Here is a 20,426-nt window from a genome sequence, read left to right as displayed (position 1 = left end):
ACAGAACTTCATCCTATGCCCTCTCATTTCGGAGCTTTCTTTCAAATGAAAGAGAGTTGCTTCATGCACATTTGCTAGGGGGAAAAATATCTCAGAACAGTCTGGCTTTTAAAAAAAATAAATAATGGTGCAGCCACAGGATTCCCAACTGATTGTTGTACAATAAACCTCTCAATCAAGCCGCTCTGAAGAGAAGTTGCAGGAGCAACAGGAAACACTTGAGTTCTCCTTCGTGTTTTACCAAGTCTGACAAAGGTAAACAAAAACTTTGCAAGACGTTTGTTGGGTCTACATTGATACTAACTTCAGCTCCATTCAGAAACTATCTTGTCTGCCAGTAAAAGATGAATTCTAATGCTACTAGTACCACTTTATATAATAATCTACTATGTTTTTTCAAAAAATAAAATCCAATGTAGAGAAAGTCACTCTCAGTTCATAACATGTTTCTTTTTAAGGATATGGGTTTCTTTTCAAAACCATAAAATACCATCTTAAAGCCATATGAGCTGAGATAAAATATATTTAGTGCTTCTCTTTTTAGATGTTTAGAAAGTATAAGAACATAAGAATAGCCTTACTGGGTCAGACCAATGGTCCATCAAGCCCAGTAGCCTGTTCTCATGGCAGCCAATCCAGGTCACTAGTACCTGGCCAAAGCCCAAAGAGTAGCAATGTTCCATGCTACTGATCCAGGGCAAGCAGTGGCCCTCCAAGTATAAAATATAGGTGTTTATTTTTCTGTTAATTAGGTATTTTTGAGGACATATAAAATTGGCATTTATTGGCACTCTGTGCCACTGGTACTTTGCAGTGCACCTTTTCTGGTGGAATCATTTATATAAATTTGCATCCTTTAGAGTTATCAGGGCAGAAAAGGCACAAAACCAAGTAAAAAATAATTCAAAATAAGCCATTGTTGGTCTGTTCTTCCTAATGTTATTTGATAAATACATATTTTAAAAAAATATGCATCAGGGTTGTTTCATCAGTATTCATCATCTATTGTTCTCATTTATGGGTCATTCCATGTCAAGTGGACCAGGAGCCTATGTTCAACCCCTTTGAAATCCAACCAAATTTTAAAGGGGTGTTGTCTAGGGTCTCAAATGAAACTCTGCAAAATTTTTGGGATCTATCTCAATTTGGTCAGGAGCTAGGGGTGGTTGAACCAAAGCAATCGATCCACTCCCATGCCTCATGTGACCTAAAACGCCAACTTTGCTTAAGCACTGCAGCAGAAGGAAACTACCTAGGAATGAAAATTTCATTCGTGAATTTTTTTGCCTACTTTGCTGATCTGTAGAAATGGAAGCACGTTCGCAAAAGATTTCAAACTTGGCACAGAAACTTGCCCCAAGGTGTTGTACCAAACTACAAAATTTCAAGGGGGGTCGAGCGTGGGTTGTTTTCAGTATTGGTCCACTTGGCATGGAATGACCCTTATTTAAGTTTGCTAAAACCACTGTTTTTTTACAGATGCAAATCAAGGTGGTGTTCAGCTTGAATATGCATGGGATAAATTAGTATACAACTACTAATCATTTCTATAGCGCTACTAGATGTATGCAACACTGTACATGTTATATGAAGGTACTTTTTCTAGCTGTGGTGGGCTCACAATCTAAGTTTCTGTACCTGAGCAGTAGAGGGTTCAGTGTCTTGCCCAAGGTCACAAGGAGCAGCAGTGGGAATTGAAACCAGTTCACCAGGATCAAAGCCAGCAGCACTAACCATTAGGCTGCTCCTCTACTACCTCCTTGGTATGCAAATCTATCTCATGCATATTCACTATGAGTATCCTAAAAACTCAACTAGCTAGGTATGCTCCTAGGTCTGGGTTGAGAACCACTGGTCTAGATGCTTGAATTGCCGATCCTTTAAAGCAGTGGTCTCAAACTCACGGCCCACGAGCTGCATGTGGCCTGCCAGGTACTATTTTGAGACCTTCGGTATGTTACCATTGTTCTGGAACGTTGCCTGCCTCACTGCTGTAACCTCACGCAAGTGCTTTCCTGCATCTGTACACGATTGTGAGGTGGAGTAGAGAGGACAGTCGAGTACAGATGCAGGAAAGCGCTTGCGTGAGGTTACAGCAGGAAGGCAGGCAACGTTCCACAATGTAAGGTAACCATTGGAGGCAGTGCAGCTTGTGCGTGTGTTCATAATTTTGTGAACTCTCGCAAAATTCAGCACCTCTCCTGGTGGTGACTGCTTAATGTAAGATGGCAGTTGTGTCCGGTGCTGGAGGAGGTGAGAGCTGAAGGAGGTTGAGGACGTAACCACTGAACACTTAAGGCACAAGTTTTCCAGGCACAAGTCGGATTTTGATTCTCCCCTCTACAAAAAAGCCTAGAGGACTGCAACAAAATCTTGTCTCTTGCAGTTGATACTTTAGAATCTAATCACAATTTTGCATGAGTAAAACTCTTTATAGTTTATAAAGCTTTCCTTAATTGCTTCTGATCATTTCAGCTATACACAGCTGAAAGCAGTGCAACATGCAGAAAGTGAAAACTATCTAAACTTCACTTTCTGCATGTTGCACTGCTTTCAGCTATGTATAGCTGAAATTGGACATTAAATTAACAGGATATAGAAACAGAGACAAATTCTGCCTTGGTAAAAGAAAAGTTGTCATTGAAATCAAAGATGAAACTTAGGACAACACTCAAAGAACAATTTAAATTTGAAAGTTCTAAATGTTCCTAAATACTAGTAATTTTTATTTGAGTTGTTTCAGGGACCCCTTATAAAAATCTGGGATATACATTACCTTTAAAGCCTTATCCATACTAGTAAAAAATGTATTATTTGCTACATTGTAAAATGAAGGAAGTGCAACCACTTGTTCAATTATTGATTAACAATTTAAATATTTTACAGCTGCTACAAAAGTTAATTGATGCTGAGACTATTTCAGCTACTTTACTAGTCTCCCTGGTACTTCAAATGGACAGAGATTTTCTACTGAAGATTTGTTGTTCCCATTGTAAATAGAAGACAATTTTGGTTTTGAAACTTTCCATTGTCCCAGATGAATCCATTCAAACACAGGGAAAACAAAAAAAAATATTTCTGGCATTATGTTCTTTAATCTTGTCAACTGGGGGACATTTATTTTCTTACGTTTCCTTGTAAGCGTCTCATTAAATATCCTATTTTTTTTTTTTGGGGGGGGGGGTGAGGGGCGGGACTTCATCTTAAGACCTTCATAAGCAGCAAAGCACCATTTGAATCATCTGCCAATACTCTATAACAGCTGGGTAATTTATAGTCAGGTCAACATATATATATATATTGTAAGTTTTTCAGTAACTCTGTTGTGTCTAATAAATATATTAGCCCTTTTAACCGTTCCTCTTCTTCTTGCCCCACTACTAAAAGGCATGATTCAGTGAATATTTCTTTTCCTTTACACTGCTTTCAAATTGATTTTGTGTGTATCTGGTTTTCTTTAGTAACTTATAATGTAAACTGAACATTAAAAAACATTAAAATCAGTAAAGAAACCAAATGATCTAATTTTGAAACCTGTTAAATTTGTGTTTGCTCATTTTATCATGTTAGTATAATTCTTATTTCGCTGAAATGTATTAATGGGCTGGAATTCAATCTTTCCGAACTAGCACAAAACTGATTTCTTTTTAGATCCACAATTCATCATGTCACTAGGGCTGGAGCACCAGTTGATGGCATCTAACAACAACATTCAAACTAAATTACATATTTATCGGCAACTTCTCTGGCCCAATAACACAGCTCTACATGGGCAGGAGCGAAGGAAGATAGCTCCTGCTGTGATTCACCACTGGACCACCAGGGATACTTAAGGTATGTGGGGGAGGCGGGAGGGAGATAAAAATAATTAGAATCGGGCTGGGACAGGAGGCGGGGGAAATCCCTCCTGTCCCGGCCACTGCTGGAAAATCATGTCACTGCAAGGCATCGGGAGGGGGGGAAAGGGTACAGAACCTGGCAGGGAGGGAGAGTGGCTGGGTGCAGAGACTGGCAGGGCAGGGGAGGGAGTAAGTGAGTGAGGGGGGCTGGATTCAGAGCCGGATGAGCAGCAAGGGAGGGGGAACAGGGCGCAGAGCCTGGCAGGGCAAGGTACTGCATTTGAATATTAACACCTTCCACCACCACCCCCGGTTTATATTTGAGCCAACCTTTTTTCTTCCTTTTTTTTTGGGGGGGGGGGGAAGGTTACCTTGGTTTATATTTGGATCGGTTTATATTCAAGTATATATGGTAATTTAAATTTATTTAATTAATACAGTCACCACATCAGCTGAATACTGACCATTATATTTTCTACTAACATAAGACTACAGGCTTTCTAAGGATATTATGCAATCTTCCTTGCTTTTAAAATTATACTTTAGCAATAGTCAACTGTATACAGTTAAAATTTTTTTAAAAAAATGTTCTTCTCCATCTAATAAGGCTGCGCATGCACTAATTTTCCAAATGCTGTCAGCAAACCACCTACTTTCTTAATATCATCTTCTGACGCCTTTTTGAATTCATTTTCAAAAGGACTAGCCAGTTCATTGAACAAACCTACTTCTTCACAGTTTTTCAGAAATCGAGTTGGTGTGGGAGTTTGATCTGAATTAAAAAAAAAAAAACAAAACAGAGAAAGATACATTTCAGGATGTTTTGAATTTGATTATACAGCTAAATAGATATTTTAATCACAGCACTGTCAACAAACACACTACCACTAATCACTAACACAGTTAAATGCAGTTGCTTATCTATAATAAAAAAGTTCTCCATAAATAGCAAGATAAAGCATATACAAAAATTAGTGCCATCTTCTGAGAGTGCTGGCATAGACTAGCTCTCAAAGTAAAGAAAAAACAAAGATTTTTTTCAACCATGGGAGTTCCTACAAAGTCAGCATCTCATTAGGATATATGCATATAGTTTAGGAAATGAACTCCCAAACAAGGTAGAACAGTTTGTATGGCTGGATTTATGAAGAATTCTTGTAACAAGTAATCAATTATGCTTTCTCTTTTGATCACTACAATGAAATTCGCCACACTTGTGAGAACTACTATTATTCCAGGATATGTTTAGTCAAGAAACAGTCAGGACAGAGGCATAGCTAGGTGGGGTGCAAAGGGAGTGATCACTTCCCCAAATGGACTTTCAAAAGAAAATGGTGCTTATGCACCACAGGCATCACTACAGGTGGCAAACACCACCCCAGTAAAATAGCTTGTAAATTACTTCTCTGGCATCCTCTTACACAGTCCATTATTTCTCTTCCTTCCTGGCCCCAGCTGCAGTTCTTTAATCTTCTAGACCACTGGTAGTGTGAGTGTCAGCAATGAAGGCAAGCTGCCTTTGGCTGGTCCTGGAAAATGACTTTATGCAGCATTCCGCCTTTGCAGGAACAGGAAGTTTTAGCAGCGAGAAAGCTTCCGGGGCTGACCAAAGGTGGTGTGCTTTCACTGCCGACACTGATGCTGCTGGCAGTCTGAAAGATTGAAGAACTTTGGCACAGGGGAGGGTGGTAGGGGGATAGGAAGGGAGAGAGATGGAGAACCCTACGGGGAATAGAAAGAGAGAGGAGGTGCTGTGGGGGAGGGGGGAAGGAAGAGTAAAAGAGATGCCACATCACTCGGAGGAGGGCAAGATATGTCACCACACAATAGGGAGAAAGCAAAGAGCAATATGAAGAGAGAACTTGGATGAGGAGGCAGGGAATACAGTGAGAGAGAAGCTAGGGAGAGAAATAGAGAAATGCTGGGATGGAGGGGTTGAACAGAGGGAAAGGAGAAAGATAGGATGGGTTGGGAGGAGATTAGGAAAGATGCTGGCACAAGGAAGAGAGACGGTGAGATACTAGCTTCGGGTCAGGAATGCAGAAGAAAGGGAAGTGAGGAGGACTGGAACAGCTGGACAATGGAGGAACATGGACACAAGAAAAGGGATTGTAACACAGAGGGCAGATATTGAATTTGAGGGAAATAACACAGGAACACAAAGGGAAGGTTCTAGACATGACAGATAAGAACACAGAGGGAAATGACAGTGGACATGAAGAAAGAAGAAATGTCAAAAGGACAGGAGACACTGGAAAGACGACTGATGGGGAGAGAGGGAGAATGGGCTTGTTCCAATTTTCCAGTAGCAGTGTTTTGATGCACTAGGGCCCACTGTAACATTTATCACTGTTCTTCATAGATAGGTTACGACCATTATTGTGTGGTAAGTTTGGTGCTCTAGAACTCAATGCAATATTTATAGCACTCTTTTCGTAGGTGGGTTAGGGCTTTTTTTTTTTAACATTGCTGTTATTGTGGAGAATAATCCTGGAATACGGCTGGATGTACTTCTTGACTTAAAATAATGTAGGATAGACAACCTTTGAGAAGTTTTGCATATTTGACTATGAAATAAGTATTGAGTGGGAAATACAGTCATTTGCTTAAGCTTATGTATGTTTACTTAATGTGCTTTTTTTACAGTGGGTTATGTTTGTACTGATTGTGAGCTGCCAAAATTTTTTAGATTTTACAGGGTGCAAGTTTTAAAATAAATAAATATAGTTTTCTACATAGGTTTTGAGTGTCCCTTTGCAGGGTTTTGTGTTATGTTGCAAAGTGTCTGGCCCTATTTGAAAGCAGGCTCTGGTGGCCCTTTTCATCCAAAATAAAATAACCAGGACTAGTAGTCTCCACATCCTGTAGTCACCACACAAACAAAAGCATTCTGGTTTAAACAAAGTGTCTAGCAGTGAAAGGAGTATATATGCTGTTCTTGAGGTGATGTTCACAGTCTGAATATTTTTACTTGTAGTTAAGATAGGTATTGCAACCCCCCCGTTTCCAGGTGCCAAAGAAGGAAGAACAGACCTCGCCCACCCAGTCAGATATTAAAAAAAAAAAAAAAAAAAAGATAGGTTGCCTACTTCAGCCAGTCCTGGGAACTCTGCTGTTTCTTGCCTACTGATGTAACTTCCTGTTTTCTTATAGGAGGGATGCAGCAGAGACAGCCTATGGTAATCATTGCTATCCACAGCCATCACACCTGAGCGACAACACCAGCACCTGGCTGATACTGACTAGTGCCTATTTTACAAAAGTCTGCTCCCCTGACATCAAAACCTGGCTATGCCTCTGGGTCAGGCTTATGTAAAACAACCTGGAGAACCTTATTCGAGGAAATGATTAAATGACTAGGATTTTAGGCCTACTTGTCTAAATCTGCTGTCTCTTTGGGATGTTTTTTCCAGACAGTAGTGAGATGTTATTGTATGAGTGGAAGGCAGGTTGCAACCCTAAAAATCTCCTTAACACCAGAAAGAGAGTAGATGCGCAACTGAACCCACCGGAGCTCTGAGCTCATGAATCTTTACAATGTTCAAGAGTAATTCTACTAAATTGTAGCAGTGCAATGCAGTCCATAATCCAGTTTGACAAAGTTTTTTGTCTCCTGGTATCTCCTTTGGGATCATAGCACATCAAGTGCCATGTGTTCTTTTCACGTGATAGGCCAATGCTCGTTTGCCTTCTACAATATGGAGGGTCTGGCCACTCTTGTTAACATCAGGCTTCAGGAAAAAAGTGGAACACACAGTTGATTGACCAATGTGAAATATGGATAGTATTTTTATCCTATTATGGAAAACCTATAGATATGGTGAACATGAGATGAGTACTTGAAGTTCACATATTCAAATTCAGTCTAAAAGCTCACCATTTTGAAGCTACCTTTCATTCTTAACCTGCTATTCTCACGTTCATATCCATGACATTTTTACCATTTCCCATAACAAATGAAACTCCCTAATTTTCATATTTGTCTTGAATAGAATGTTTCTTATGTTTATGAATATATCACTGCATGGGGCAATTCTCTAACAGTGCACCCAGAATACTAGCATAGCAGATGAACTATACACCCATACATTAGGTGCAAGGACTTTCCCAGTCATAGAGATACCAGCAATATGCATTTAATTTATAGTATTCTATAAGTTGTGTGTGCCTGAGCCCCATCAATATTCTGCCAAGATTCTGCTAATGTGTATTCCTACTTGTAAAATACATGCTATGGGGCACATAATAATAATAAAAAAAGAGTCCAAAAACCAGCCTAAGTTAGTACTTGGATGATCAAAAAGCCAGGTCGTCCAAGTACCGATAATCAAAACTGGTTTTAGACGTATCTAAAACCAGCTTAGGCCTTTTCAGATGGAACCTTATACGTTTTGACTTAGATGAAGTTGACTTAGATGAAGTCAAAACTGGTTCTGAATCGGGCCACTGAGCTGATTGTGGCTGCCATGATCAGCTCAGCAGCCCAGGCAACCCGTCCCCCTGCACCCGTAACGATCATGGCAGGAGAGATGCCCCCACCCCGAACTCCCCATGCGATCACTACTTAACTTAACCGGAATTTTAGGTTGGCCCATATGCTTAGGGCACTCATGTGCTTAGGGCCCTTAGGCACCTGGGCCAACCTAAGATTCTGGTTGGCCCAGGTGCCTAAGGCTCCTCCTATGACCGGGCCTTAGGCGCCTGGACCAATCAGGCACTAGGCCCCTCCCCGGTGCATCCCACAATGTACTGGGAACAGGCAGGCCTGCCATTCATACCAAGGCTGGCCTGCTGGATGGACAGAGGACTGGCTTCTCCTTCATCTAAAAGGTCTTGGTTTGGGCGTTTGGGACTTGGGTGATTTTTTTGGCTGAGAATATGTTGAAAGCATACACGTAGTGGCAGTTTGGGCAATTAAACTGCTGAATGTACAAGTAGACACCAAAAAGTCCAACAGGACAGAGAACCCATGGGTATAAAACAGTACAAAAGGAAGTGGGTACGGACAATGAGCACTCCACTGAAGAACACTGATGTAAAACCAACTTATTTATTTCATAAAAGGACACAAGCAGAAGCTGGGTCAAAGAATTATACCAATGTGGGTGATTCTGTTACTGAGCACAAGTACAGAGAAGGGTGATGAAAATGATAAGAGGTCTGGGATGATTTACCTATGAGGAAAGGCTAAAGTGGCTAGGGCTCTTTAGTTTGGAGAAGAGACTGCTCAGGGATGATATGATAGAGGTCTTTAAAATACTGAGTGGAGTGGAAAGAGTAGATGTGAATCGCTTGTTCACTTTCTCCAATGTTACTAGGACTAGGGGGCATGTTATGGAGCTACTGAGTAGCAGATTTAAAACAAACCAGAGAAAATATTTCTTTACACAACATGTAATTAAACTCTGGATTTCGTTGCCGGAGAATGTGGTGAAATCAGTTAGCTTAGCGGGATTTTAAAAAGGCTTGGCTAATTTCCTAAAAGAGAAGTCCATAGGCCATTATTGAGATGGCTTGGGGAAATCCACTGCTTATTCCTAGGATAAGCAGCATAGAATCTGTTTTGCTACTTGGGATCTAGCTAGGTACTTGGGACCCGGGTTAGACACTGTTGGAAACAGGATACTGGGCTTGATGGACCTTTGATCTGTCCCAGTATGGCAATTCTTATGTTCATCCCCATAGTAGTAGCCTATTCTATAATTGAACTTTGGAGCGCCTAGTTTACAGAATGGCGCTGCAAATGTCTTGCAGCTTCTGCTTGTGTCCTTTTCTGAAATAAACAAGTTTGTCTTACATCAGTGATCTTCAGTGGAGTGTTCATTGTCCGTTCCCACTTCCTTTTGTATTGTTTTATACACGTGGGTTCTCTGTACTGTTGGACTTTTTGGTGTTTACAGCAGCTAGACTACCATCATGTGGCTGTCCAGTTACAAGAGATATTTTTGTCACTGTCTCCATAAATCAACATTCTATCTTGTTATCTTGTCTTCTAGTTTAAACCTTTGTGCTTTTTTGCAGCATGCCTGTTTATGATGTTATTTTCACTAAGTGCAATCTATCAGAATCTTGGAAAAATGCAATAATCCATTCAAGTCTTTAAAAAGCTCATTTCCAATTTGCCATTTTTTGGCTAAACACACCAGACAAATATTTACTTTTCCAATGAACAGGGACAATATAGCAATAGGGAGTCAGAAAAATAGCTGAGCTGTAATTAAGGAGACTGACTCAAGTCAATTAAACCTCCAAATAGGAAGGGCTCGTATACACTGTAACATAGCTCAGAGGCATGTAACTCTGAAGAGGGGGAGGTAACCCCCTCTTGGAATAAGAGTTGTATATCCAATCATAGCATAGTATTTGGTAAGAACGAGTCCAACTTTTGAAGGTGTGAATTGATTGAAAACTGTATTCAACACTTAGGTAGAATGACTCACAAAATTTTCAAAAGTGCAAAATAAAAGTGATTGCATTCAGGATATGCTAGAGATTGGACCCTGAGAAGTTGCAATTTTTTTGCATACAAGCTAAGTACAATCTCTAGCATATCCTGAATGCAATCACTTTTATTTTGCACTTTTGAAAATTTTGTGAGTCATTCTACCTAAGTGTTGAATACAGTTTTCAATCAATTCACACCTTCAAAAGTTGGACTCGTTCTTACCAAATACTATGCTATGATTGGATATACAACTCTTATTCCAAGAGGGGGTTACCTCCCCCTCTTCAGAGTTACATGCCTCTGAGCTATGTTACAGTGTATACGAGCCCTTCCTATTTGGAGGTTTAATTGACTTGAGTCAGTCTCCTTAATTACAGCTCAAATATTTACTTTTAGCAACATTCATTACAACATGAGAGGCAAATCTTCCTTGGTCGTAGCATAGAGACCACTTTGGATTTGGTGCCTGGCGACATGCTTATCGCTGCATATAGAGTTCCAGGAGCCCTATTAAAGGTTCTGGACATCTCTGCAACTTTTGCAAACTGTATATGATGTACGCTGTCTTGGTTTATAATCTTTTTAATAGGCTACTTTCAATAAATTTCCCTGGCCAATTAATCAGTTCTGAGGGCAGTTAATTAAGGAGTCCCTCGGGGCTCTTTATTGTCCCACTAATTTTCAGAATTTATCAGTCTTTTCCTTTCTTTACCAAGGAGAACTGGTTTCAGTCCATTATGAATGGTCTGCTGATGTCCATTGTGTGCTGATGTCCATTGTGGAGATCTGCTGATGTTTCAGCAGCTGGTTGGTCAGGTTTTGGGTGGTTTAGTTATTTCCTTAAAATGTTCTTCCCAATGCTGGACTATTTTTTTGTCTGTAATGACTTTACCACCTTTGTTCTTTGTCTTTAACAGATAGAACTTTTTCCTTCTGTTCCTGTTAGCTGATTGATTATGCGATACACAATTTAAGTCTTTGTGCTGCTTCTTCTGATATTTCATTTCACACCTTTTAAAATCTGTATCATGCTGACAGTACTGCTGTAATATAACATGTTTCTTTTCAGTATCATCTTGTGATGTAATTAATGCCTGAATTTCTTTTCACTTCCTTATACACTTTCATGTTTCTTCACCTTCTTTACTCTTTTTTTTCTTTGCCTGACCAAGAGTATTCATACAAATGCCATATAGTTCCTCTTTGAAAAATGTCTACGTTTTCAACGTCTGATTTTCTGTCTGAATATTTGTCTGCTAAAGCTTTGAAACTGTTTGATGCAAGTGTTTCTGCTGGTGCTTCAACTTACAATTGTATTTGATAACATCCTTTTATTTCTCCATTCTTAAGCTTGATCTGGATTTCTACAATTAGAGATAATGGCCACTGTGTACTCGTATATCAGCTCCTCTTAGTTTCTGACATTGTTCAGTGATCTGATGCACCCTCCTCCAACTGCAACATGATCATCTGGTTTTATCAGCAGCTGGATGAGTGCCACGTGACTTTATGAATATTTTTGTGTGAAGTTTGTTACACCATTGACTAGTTTATTAGGTGAACTAAACAAATTGTTTGCTATTATTGTGCACTTCAATGCCAGCATTTTCAAAGTCCTTTCTCAGTCAAATTGCTCCAACTTTGGCATTCAGATCTCCCATATCAATATGTCATATTTCAGGACTTGGTTAATTGTGTCAGGTAGAATGCAGCAGAAACTGCTCTTCTTCATGTCTTCTGCAGCTTCTGTGGGTGCATACCATTGTATAATTTTGACTTTAACTACAGCTTATAAGAAAGATTGAAATGCTTTGTGTGTGTGTCTCATCTTTTCATCTGGACTATATTATTTTATTTCATCCATAGTTCTCTTATTCCCAGCTGTAAATTTTGTTTCACTTACACAAAGGATGTCAAGGTGATACTGTTTCCATTTCCTTAATATCTGCATATAATTTTATTGTTTCTATTAATGTGTATGCATTCTAACATCCAATATTGATGATGGACTTCACCATGAACACTGAATTCTGTACCAAGGTGTCATTTCAGCTTTGTTTTCTGCCCATCACATAACAAGTCTGGTCCTGTCATTCAACATTCCATGTGCTTTCCTCATTATGAGGTCTTATGATGATAGTGGTGTCATTCTTATCAACTAAATGTGTTTTGACACATTGACTGTTTCTGCAATCTTTTTAGTTTTTTATAGGGATGGGTAACCAGCCCATCTCCAAACTTTCTTCTTTATCCAAACATTGGACTGGCACCCTCTGACTTTGTATTCAAGGGTTACAAATCAAATCAAATGACAGCATGGCTGCTATGATTGTGGGAAATGGAAAAAATGTAGATGAATGGAAGAAAGGCATAACTGTAAAGCTGCTAAGGAAAAGAGATTTATTGGCCTGAAGTAATTGGAGAGAAATTCTTCTGTTATCTGATAAAGATTACAGTCAAATAACCCTTGGCTACGAGAAGAACAAGCAGGCCCAGAAGATGCTGCATAGATCAAATTTTCACACTATGCAGAGTATTAGAAAAGATTCTCGAGTATAAAATCCCAGTAGTTATAAATTTTGTGGATTTTGAAAAAATATTCAACAGCATTGAGAGATAGCTTATGCAGATTTATGAAAGCTGATGAACTTGGCAGGTATTCCATACAAGTTATCAAAAACATGTATGACAACAGTGAATGCTGTGTTAGAGAGGAAGACATTACACAAAATGGTTTAAAGTAGTAAATGGAGTCAAGCAAGGTTATGTATTATCATTGTTATTCAGCTTAGCCATGGACTGGTTAATGCAGAATGCAACAGGAGTCAAAAATACAGGAATTGTATGGCTTGAAAACATGCAGTTATAGGACTTAGACTTTGCAGATGATGCAACCTTGGTTGGCAAGTTGTCTTCAAGTGATGCGGACCAAGATAGAGAGAATAATGGGTATGAGTGAACAGATTGGGTTAACTATATCTAACAAAACAATAAAGTTTATGACTATAAATATAGCAGATAACACAGCAATCAAGGTAACATAAGTTGAACTAGAAAAAGTACCAGAATTCACCTACTTAGGAAGTCTGGTAACAGAAGACAACACTGAAAAAGAAATCAAAATTAGAATTGGAAAAGCAGCACCAATCATGAACAAACTGGGTCAATAAGAATATCTGGGACAATAAGAAACTAACATCTCAAACTAAGATGTATGTGTATAATAGTACTACGATACTCATTTTTTATACAATGCAGAACCATGGTTGGTAACGAAACACTCCAAATTAAACTATAGATTATTTTGATTAACACAGATTAAGAAGAATCCTACATGTCAAGTGGCAAGATGAGGTTAAAACCAAAGTGATAAGACAACCGACAACTAACAACTAAGATAAGAATGAGATGGTCCACTGCATCTAAGACAAGTTTAGCCAGTAATCCTGTCTGCAGAATCCAGTTGCTGCTCAGTATCCCCTGCCACACCATGATAACAGCTGGACTCTACCTCCTATTAGTTCCATTACTAAGGGAGATAGAGAAGCAACACTGTCTATCCTCAAAACTTGAAGCAAGCATCTTTTAACTCTCTGGAAGGTGGCAGGAATTGTGTGTCCAATTTATCCTATTGCCTATGGAAAACAACTTTTACTAAGAAGCAACTTTGTTTTCACTGTCTACTTGCAGGATGAATCAGTCACACTAGTTGAGGGTTGTCATAGTGTGTGTTAACACCAGGAAAAAATATACTCTTTGTGAAGCAGACTTTCAGTATTTGGAAAAACACCGATAAACTTTCTGGAAGAACTGATCACAAATTATGCAAAACTGTTCTTTAAAACTACTTGAACTACTTGAACCAGTTTCTCCAAGTAAGTCCTAGAGTACCCTCTTGCCAGTCAGTTTTTCAAAATATCAACAATGAATGTGCATGAGATTGATTTGCATACACTAGACTACAGGCACAGGAGGCAAGTCTCTATCAACTGAAGGAAGGGACAAAATAGCATGAAGGAGAAAGGGGATAGACTTAGGAGCAACTTAAGGAAATACTTCTTCACAGAAAGGGTAGTGAATATATGGAAAGACCTCCTAGTAGAGGTATGTATACAAAGAGTCCATCTGAATTCAAGAGAGCTTTCCCCTTCCTTTTGTTCCTCACTTTTTTGTTCTTTTCTTTCAAAGATTGTGGTTCTCTCCCTCTTCCCATTGTTCCAGTTTGTTTTAGTTTATTTTGTCTGCCATACTAATTGCCCCCTGTAATGCCTGTTTTTATTAAGTTAGTCATATTATTTTATGTTATTCCTTTTAGCTAATGTACACCGCCTAGAAGTCTGATTAGGCAGTATAACAAATTTTTAATAAACTTGGAAACTCTAAGGGAGAGTACAGTACATGGACTGGATAGGTCATATGGTCTTTATCTGCCTTCATTTTCTATGAGTAGTCAGCTTCTATAAGTTGATGATCTAGGCAATGATATGATCTGAAAATATGCAAAGGGGCTACTTGATTTTCACTACCTATTTCTTTTTGATATGATATGCTTTGATATTGCCTTGGATGGATAATCCAGCCTGGAGATAAGAACACAACATAAGAACATCAGAATTGCCATACTGGGACAGACCAAAGGTCCATCAAGCCCAGTATCCTGTTTCCAACAGTGGTCAACCATGGTCCCAAGTACCTAGCTAGATCCCAAGTAGTAAAAAGATTGTATGCTGCTTATCCTAGGAATAAGAAGTAGAATTCCCCAAGCAATCTCAATAATTGCCTATGGACTTCGCTAGAAACACAGAACACAATGGCAGAGAAGTCATATAACTTATTCAGTCTACCATGACAGAACTCTCTCTTTCCACTATGGGATAAAGATTTTAAACGGTTGTTATCAAAGATATTTTGTTTTTAAAATTTTTCAGCTCTTAAATAATTAATTCATCTGTCATTTCAAATTATGTATTATAGCTAATATTTTGTAAACTGCATTGAACTCTCCGGTAATTGTGGTCTAGAAATAAATTCTTATGTTATGATATGTTATGTTACCTATCCAAACCAAAAACTCTGGAGTCCTTTTACTAAGGCGCGCTAGCCATTTTCGTGCGTGCTAAATGCTAACGCGTCGACAGACTATAATGGATGTGTTTAGCGTGCGCTAAAACAGCTAGCGTGCCTTAGTAAAAGTCTCTTTAATTCTTTCCTCTCCCTCTGTATTTGTCCCATACTTTCTTAAATTCTGATACGATTTCTGCCTCAACCAGAAGGCATTCCATGCATCTATTACACCAGCTCATAAATAAATAGATAAAGAGATACAAACTGGAAAAGATACACAAAACAGCAACCAAAACAACTCCCATTTAGGGCTATTAAGCTTGGCAAAGAGACAGCTGAGGGGAGCTATGATAGAGATCTAAAATCATGAGCAGAGTGGAATACATAAACTTGAATTGAATGTTTAGTCTTGCAAAACACAAAGATTTTGATCCAAAGTTCCTCTTATCCATTAAATTTTTTTTAGCTCCTTAAATAGGGAACTAAAACTAATGAAACTGACATATTTATGTTGATAATGTTCAGATCATATGTTTTAGTAATAGACCTTACTGAACTAGCACAACAGCAATTAATTTTTTAGATTCATCAGGTCGCTAGGACTCAAACATGAGTCAATGGCATCTAATTAACTAATAGTTTAGTCACAGGAAAAAATAAATTCATGGCTTCTAATCTGGAATGAATATCTCTCATTGGATGATTGACTAATGATGTTTTCTCAGCAGTTTCCACAATCTACTTTGAGCTATACACTAGATAGAAAAATCATTCCTCTTCAAACAACTATTCGTGATTTAGGAATAGGTTATCAGGGATGTCCATCCTTTTTGCTTCCCTGGGCCGCATTGGCCCAAAACATTTTTTCTGGGACTGCCCAAAACACTCAAATGGTGCAGCAAGACAGAGGAGGGAGCCAGCAAGATGGTAAACACCTGGGAGCAGCAGAGGAAAAGATTGCATTGCCCTCGACCGGGGCCGCACAAAATACTTCACGGGGTCGCAGGTTGGACACCCCTGGGTTAGACTCTACTTTAGATGAAAACTCGTAGGTAAATCATATTGTTCCCTACATTTTTCTACACATGCGTTTTCTTCACACAACATGAAATTAAACTGTGAAATTCGCTGCTTAGCAGGTTTTAAAATAGGTTTGAATAATATCCTAAAAGAGAAGTCCATAGGCTATTATTGAGATGGCTTGGGAAAATCCACTGCTTATTCCTAGGATAAGCAGCATAAAATCTGTTTTACTACTTGGGACCTAAGTTGGCCACTGTTGGAAACAGGATGCTGGGCTTGATGGACCTTCAGTCTGTTCAAGTATGGTAATCCTTATGTTATGTTCCTTCTCCTTAGATGAATTGCAATGCTAGTTTCAACATTGATTCCTCCCTGGCTGGACTACTACAATTCCTTGTTATTTAAGATTTTCTAAATCATTATTATCTTGCCTAAACTTATTGCAGAATACAGTGGTGAAGATAATTATGCATAAAAACAAGTATGATAGAATGACTCCTCTACTGAAGGAGCTCCGCTAGCTGCTGGTCACAGCATTAGAGTTTAAAATTCTGCATTTATCTTTTAAGCTCTTAAATGGAAACTGCCCTTCTTAAGTTTCAAATCTTTTGAAACTTTGATTGTGTCAGATATCTAAGCGACCTGTACACATTAATAAATCTGAGTTTCTACCATCATCTATCATCATTTATTTGGTTAGCTTCAACAAAAGTCTTTTACTGCAGTTATTCAGAAAAATTCATTTAAAATGGAATTCTTTACCATTGTCTATTGGATATGAAATGGACTATTTAAGATTTAGGAAAAGGCTACAGGCTTGGTTGTTTATCAAGTATTTACATTAATTTTCTCTGGGGGTTTTTTTAAACTTCTTTATTCATTTTTACATCAATCAACAAGTTTACAATTTTATATAATATATTATACACAATCACTTGTTCATTCTTAACCATACATCTTATTAAGTAGTGAAATATCCCACCCCCATCCCCTCCCATTTCTATATTTCAATCATTATCATATTCTATCCTTTTCATTATATATTCAATCAGTCTTGTAAAGGTGCCAAATCATTTGAATATTTCATTAATGGCCCCCATATCTTTTTAAAATTATTATAGTTCCCATTTTGTAATGCTATAGCTTTTTCCATTCTATATATATAACACACTATATTCCACCAAAACGTAAAATTCAGACTTGTATATTCTTTCCAATTCCTAGTTATATGCTGAATGGCAACTCCTGTTAATAATTTATTATTGGATCCTGAAATTTGACTTTTATATCTCATTGAAGTGCCAAATAAAATTGTATCATAGGACAGGGCAACATGATTTTCTAATAACAAATTAATTTGGGGCCAAATTGACTTCCAGAATGCATTTATGCAAGGACAGAAAAAAATTAAATGATCTAAAGTCCCTGCTTCTTATTTACAATGCCAACATCTATTAGACCTAGAATTATCTACTTTCTGTAAACGAACTGGGGTCCAAAACACTCTATGCAACAAAAACAACCATGTTTGTCTCATAGATGCCGACATTGTTGATTTTATTCTCCAAGACCAAATTCGTGGCCATTGAGATGCCGAAATTTGCTTAATCTCAATTAATTTTCTGTTTAATGTACAGTCAAACCTCAGTTTACGAGTACCGTGGCTTACGAGTGTTTTGCAAGACGAGCAAAACATTTGTAAAATCTGTGACTCGTAAACCGAGCTTGACTCGCTATACGAGCGTGTCCCAAAGTAAAACATCCCGCATCCCCCTCTCCATACCTTGCAATGTACGCACACCGACTGCAGATTTTCTTTCTGATTCTCTTCCACCTCAGTTTTGCCTTTTAGGGAGTCCAAATTGCTGCGCCGGGCGGCCCGCTCGAGGGCAATGCTTTTGTTCCCTCTGCCGCCCCTGGAGGATTGCCTTCTTGCCGGCTCCCTCCTCCTTGCTGTGTTCGCTCGGGGCCGCGGGAGGCAGCTCCTGCATGCCTCCTTCAGCTGGCCCAGAGACGTTCCGACATCGTGACGTCAGAGAGAGGGTTTCCGGGTCAGCTGTGGGGGGCACGTGGGAACCGCTGTCCGTGGCTTTGAACGAGCACTGCGGCAAGAAGGAGGAGAAAGCCAGCATGAAGGTAGGCACCGCGGCACAGGGAGGGCTTCCGGGTTGGCCTTCGGGGGCACGTGGGAACCGCTGCCCATAGCTTTGAACAAGCACCGCGGCAAGAAGGAGGAGAAAGCCGGCATGAATGTAGGCGCCCACAGCACAAAATGAAAGAAAAAGAAGTTAAAGCTGCAAGGCCCCAGCGAGGTTGGTTCAGCTGTGGAAAGAGCTCCAGCGCCCCAGTTCTGTTACGTTTATGTTGGCCGCCGGCAGCAGCAGCAACGAATTGCCCGATCCTCCATTATATCCTATGGGGAACTTTGCTTTGATATACGAGCGTTTTGGATTACAAGCATGCTCCTGAAACGGATCATGCTCGTAAACCAAGGTACCACTGTATTCCAAATCAGCTTTATTATTGTTAAATTACACCTGTATGTCTATGTAGAATCTTGTACTCTTCATTGTATTCTAGAGCTAATAGGATGAGACGGTATAGAAATATTCTGTTTGTTATTCTTAAAGACTAGGAGACACCTCATGAAGTTATACTAAGCAGTATAGTTTTAAAAAATAGGAGAAAATACTTTCACTCAATAAAGCTCTGGAATTGAGGGAGGCTATAAGGTTGTATATAGTGCACAGATGATGACAGATAAAGACCTGCATAGTCCATACAGTCTGCTCAACAAGAAAAACTCGTATATATGATGTGATAATACATGTATACTTGATCTCTTCTTGCCATTTTCAGGGTACAGACTGTAAAAGTTTGCCTACCACTAACTTAATTCCCAACTACTGGAACTATAAAGCCCATTCTAGCTCATCCAGATCTGTTCAGTCATATTCAGGACACAGGCTGTAGAAATCTGCACAGCACTGGCCTTATATCTCAACTACTAGGAGCTGCCATCTAAGCACCACTAAATTTGTTTTTAATCTATTCCGTTTACTGTTTTTGCCTCTGTCACACCTGCAGGACATTCCAAGCACTCACCACTCTCCGTGAAAAAGTACTTCCTGATGTTACTCCTAGGTCAACCCTCCTGCAACATCAATTCATGTCCTCTAGTTCTACTACTTCCCCGTCTCTAGAAAAAAGAATTGTTTGCATATTAATATCTTTCAAATATTTAAATGGCTGTATCATATCACCCCGATCCCTCTTTTCCTCTAAGGCAGGAATTCTCATCCCAGTCCTTGGGACATACCTAGCCAGTCAGGTTTTCAAGGTATCCAAAATGAATATGCATGAGACAGATTTACATAGAATTGAGGTACTGCATGCAAATTTATCTCATGCATATTTATTCTGGATATCCTGAAAACCTGACTGGTTAGGTGTATCCTGAGGACTGGGTTGAAAACCCCTGCTCTAAGGTATACATATTCAGATCATCAAGTCTAATCTCATGCATCTTTTGGCACAAACCTCATACCATTTTAGCTGCCTTTCTCTGAAGCACTTCAAGTCTTTTGATGTCCATAGCAAGATGTGGCCTCCAAAACCGAACACAATAATCCAAGTGGACTTTCACCACCTTGTACAAAGGCATTAACACATCCTTTCTTCTGCTGGTTATACCTTTCTCTATGCAGCCTAGCATATTCCTGGCTACAGCCACTGCCTTGTCACATTGTTTTGTCACCTTAATATCCTCAGATATCATCACCCCAAGGTCTCTCTTCTGAGCTGTGCTTATCAGTCTCTCACCTACCTCTTACATCTCCTTGGATTTTTGCATCCCAAATGCATCACTCTGCAATTCTTTGTATTACATTTTAACTGCCTGACCTTAGACCATTCTTCTAATTTTTAGAGATCTGTTTTCTACTGTCTCTGGGGTGTCTACTCTGTTGGCAATCTTTGTGTCATCCTCAAAAATGCAAACTTTTCCTTCTAACACTCTGACAATATTGCTCATGAATACATTAAATACAATCAGC

The 20,426-nt window shown here is 39.1% G+C and overlaps 1 protein-coding gene across 11 annotated transcripts in view; it reads right to left on the bottom strand.

Annotated features, from left to right (window-relative positions):
• The window catches only part of ATF2 (activating transcription factor 2), a 185,134-nt gene that overhangs the window by 108,736 nt on the left and 55,972 nt on the right, over positions 1 to 20,426 (bottom strand). For 9 of the 11 annotated variants that reach the window (XR_004539519.1, XM_033945185.1, XM_033945189.1 and 6 more), the window contains one exon: positions 4,493 to 4,611. Coding sequence is in view for 9 of the 11 variants with exons in the window: in XM_033945185.1 (XP_033801076.1) it covers positions 4,493 to 4,611 (119 nt within the window). In the remaining 2 variants the exon portion in view is untranslated. Of the gene's footprint in view, positions 1 to 4,492; positions 4,612 to 13,361; positions 13,390 to 19,476; positions 19,571 to 20,426 lie in introns of all 11 variants that reach the window. The other 2 variants (XM_033945191.1, XM_033945193.1) reach the window with 2 other exon arrangements.

The sequence above is a fragment of the Geotrypetes seraphini genome, chromosome 5 (assembly GCF_902459505.1).
Source record: "Geotrypetes seraphini chromosome 5, aGeoSer1.1, whole genome shotgun sequence".
Classification (NCBI taxonomy): Eukaryota; Metazoa; Chordata; class Amphibia; order Gymnophiona; family Dermophiidae; genus Geotrypetes; species Geotrypetes seraphini.
The sequence above is the reverse complement of the archived record's forward strand: the minus strand, read 5'-3'. Positions and strand labels throughout refer to the sequence as shown.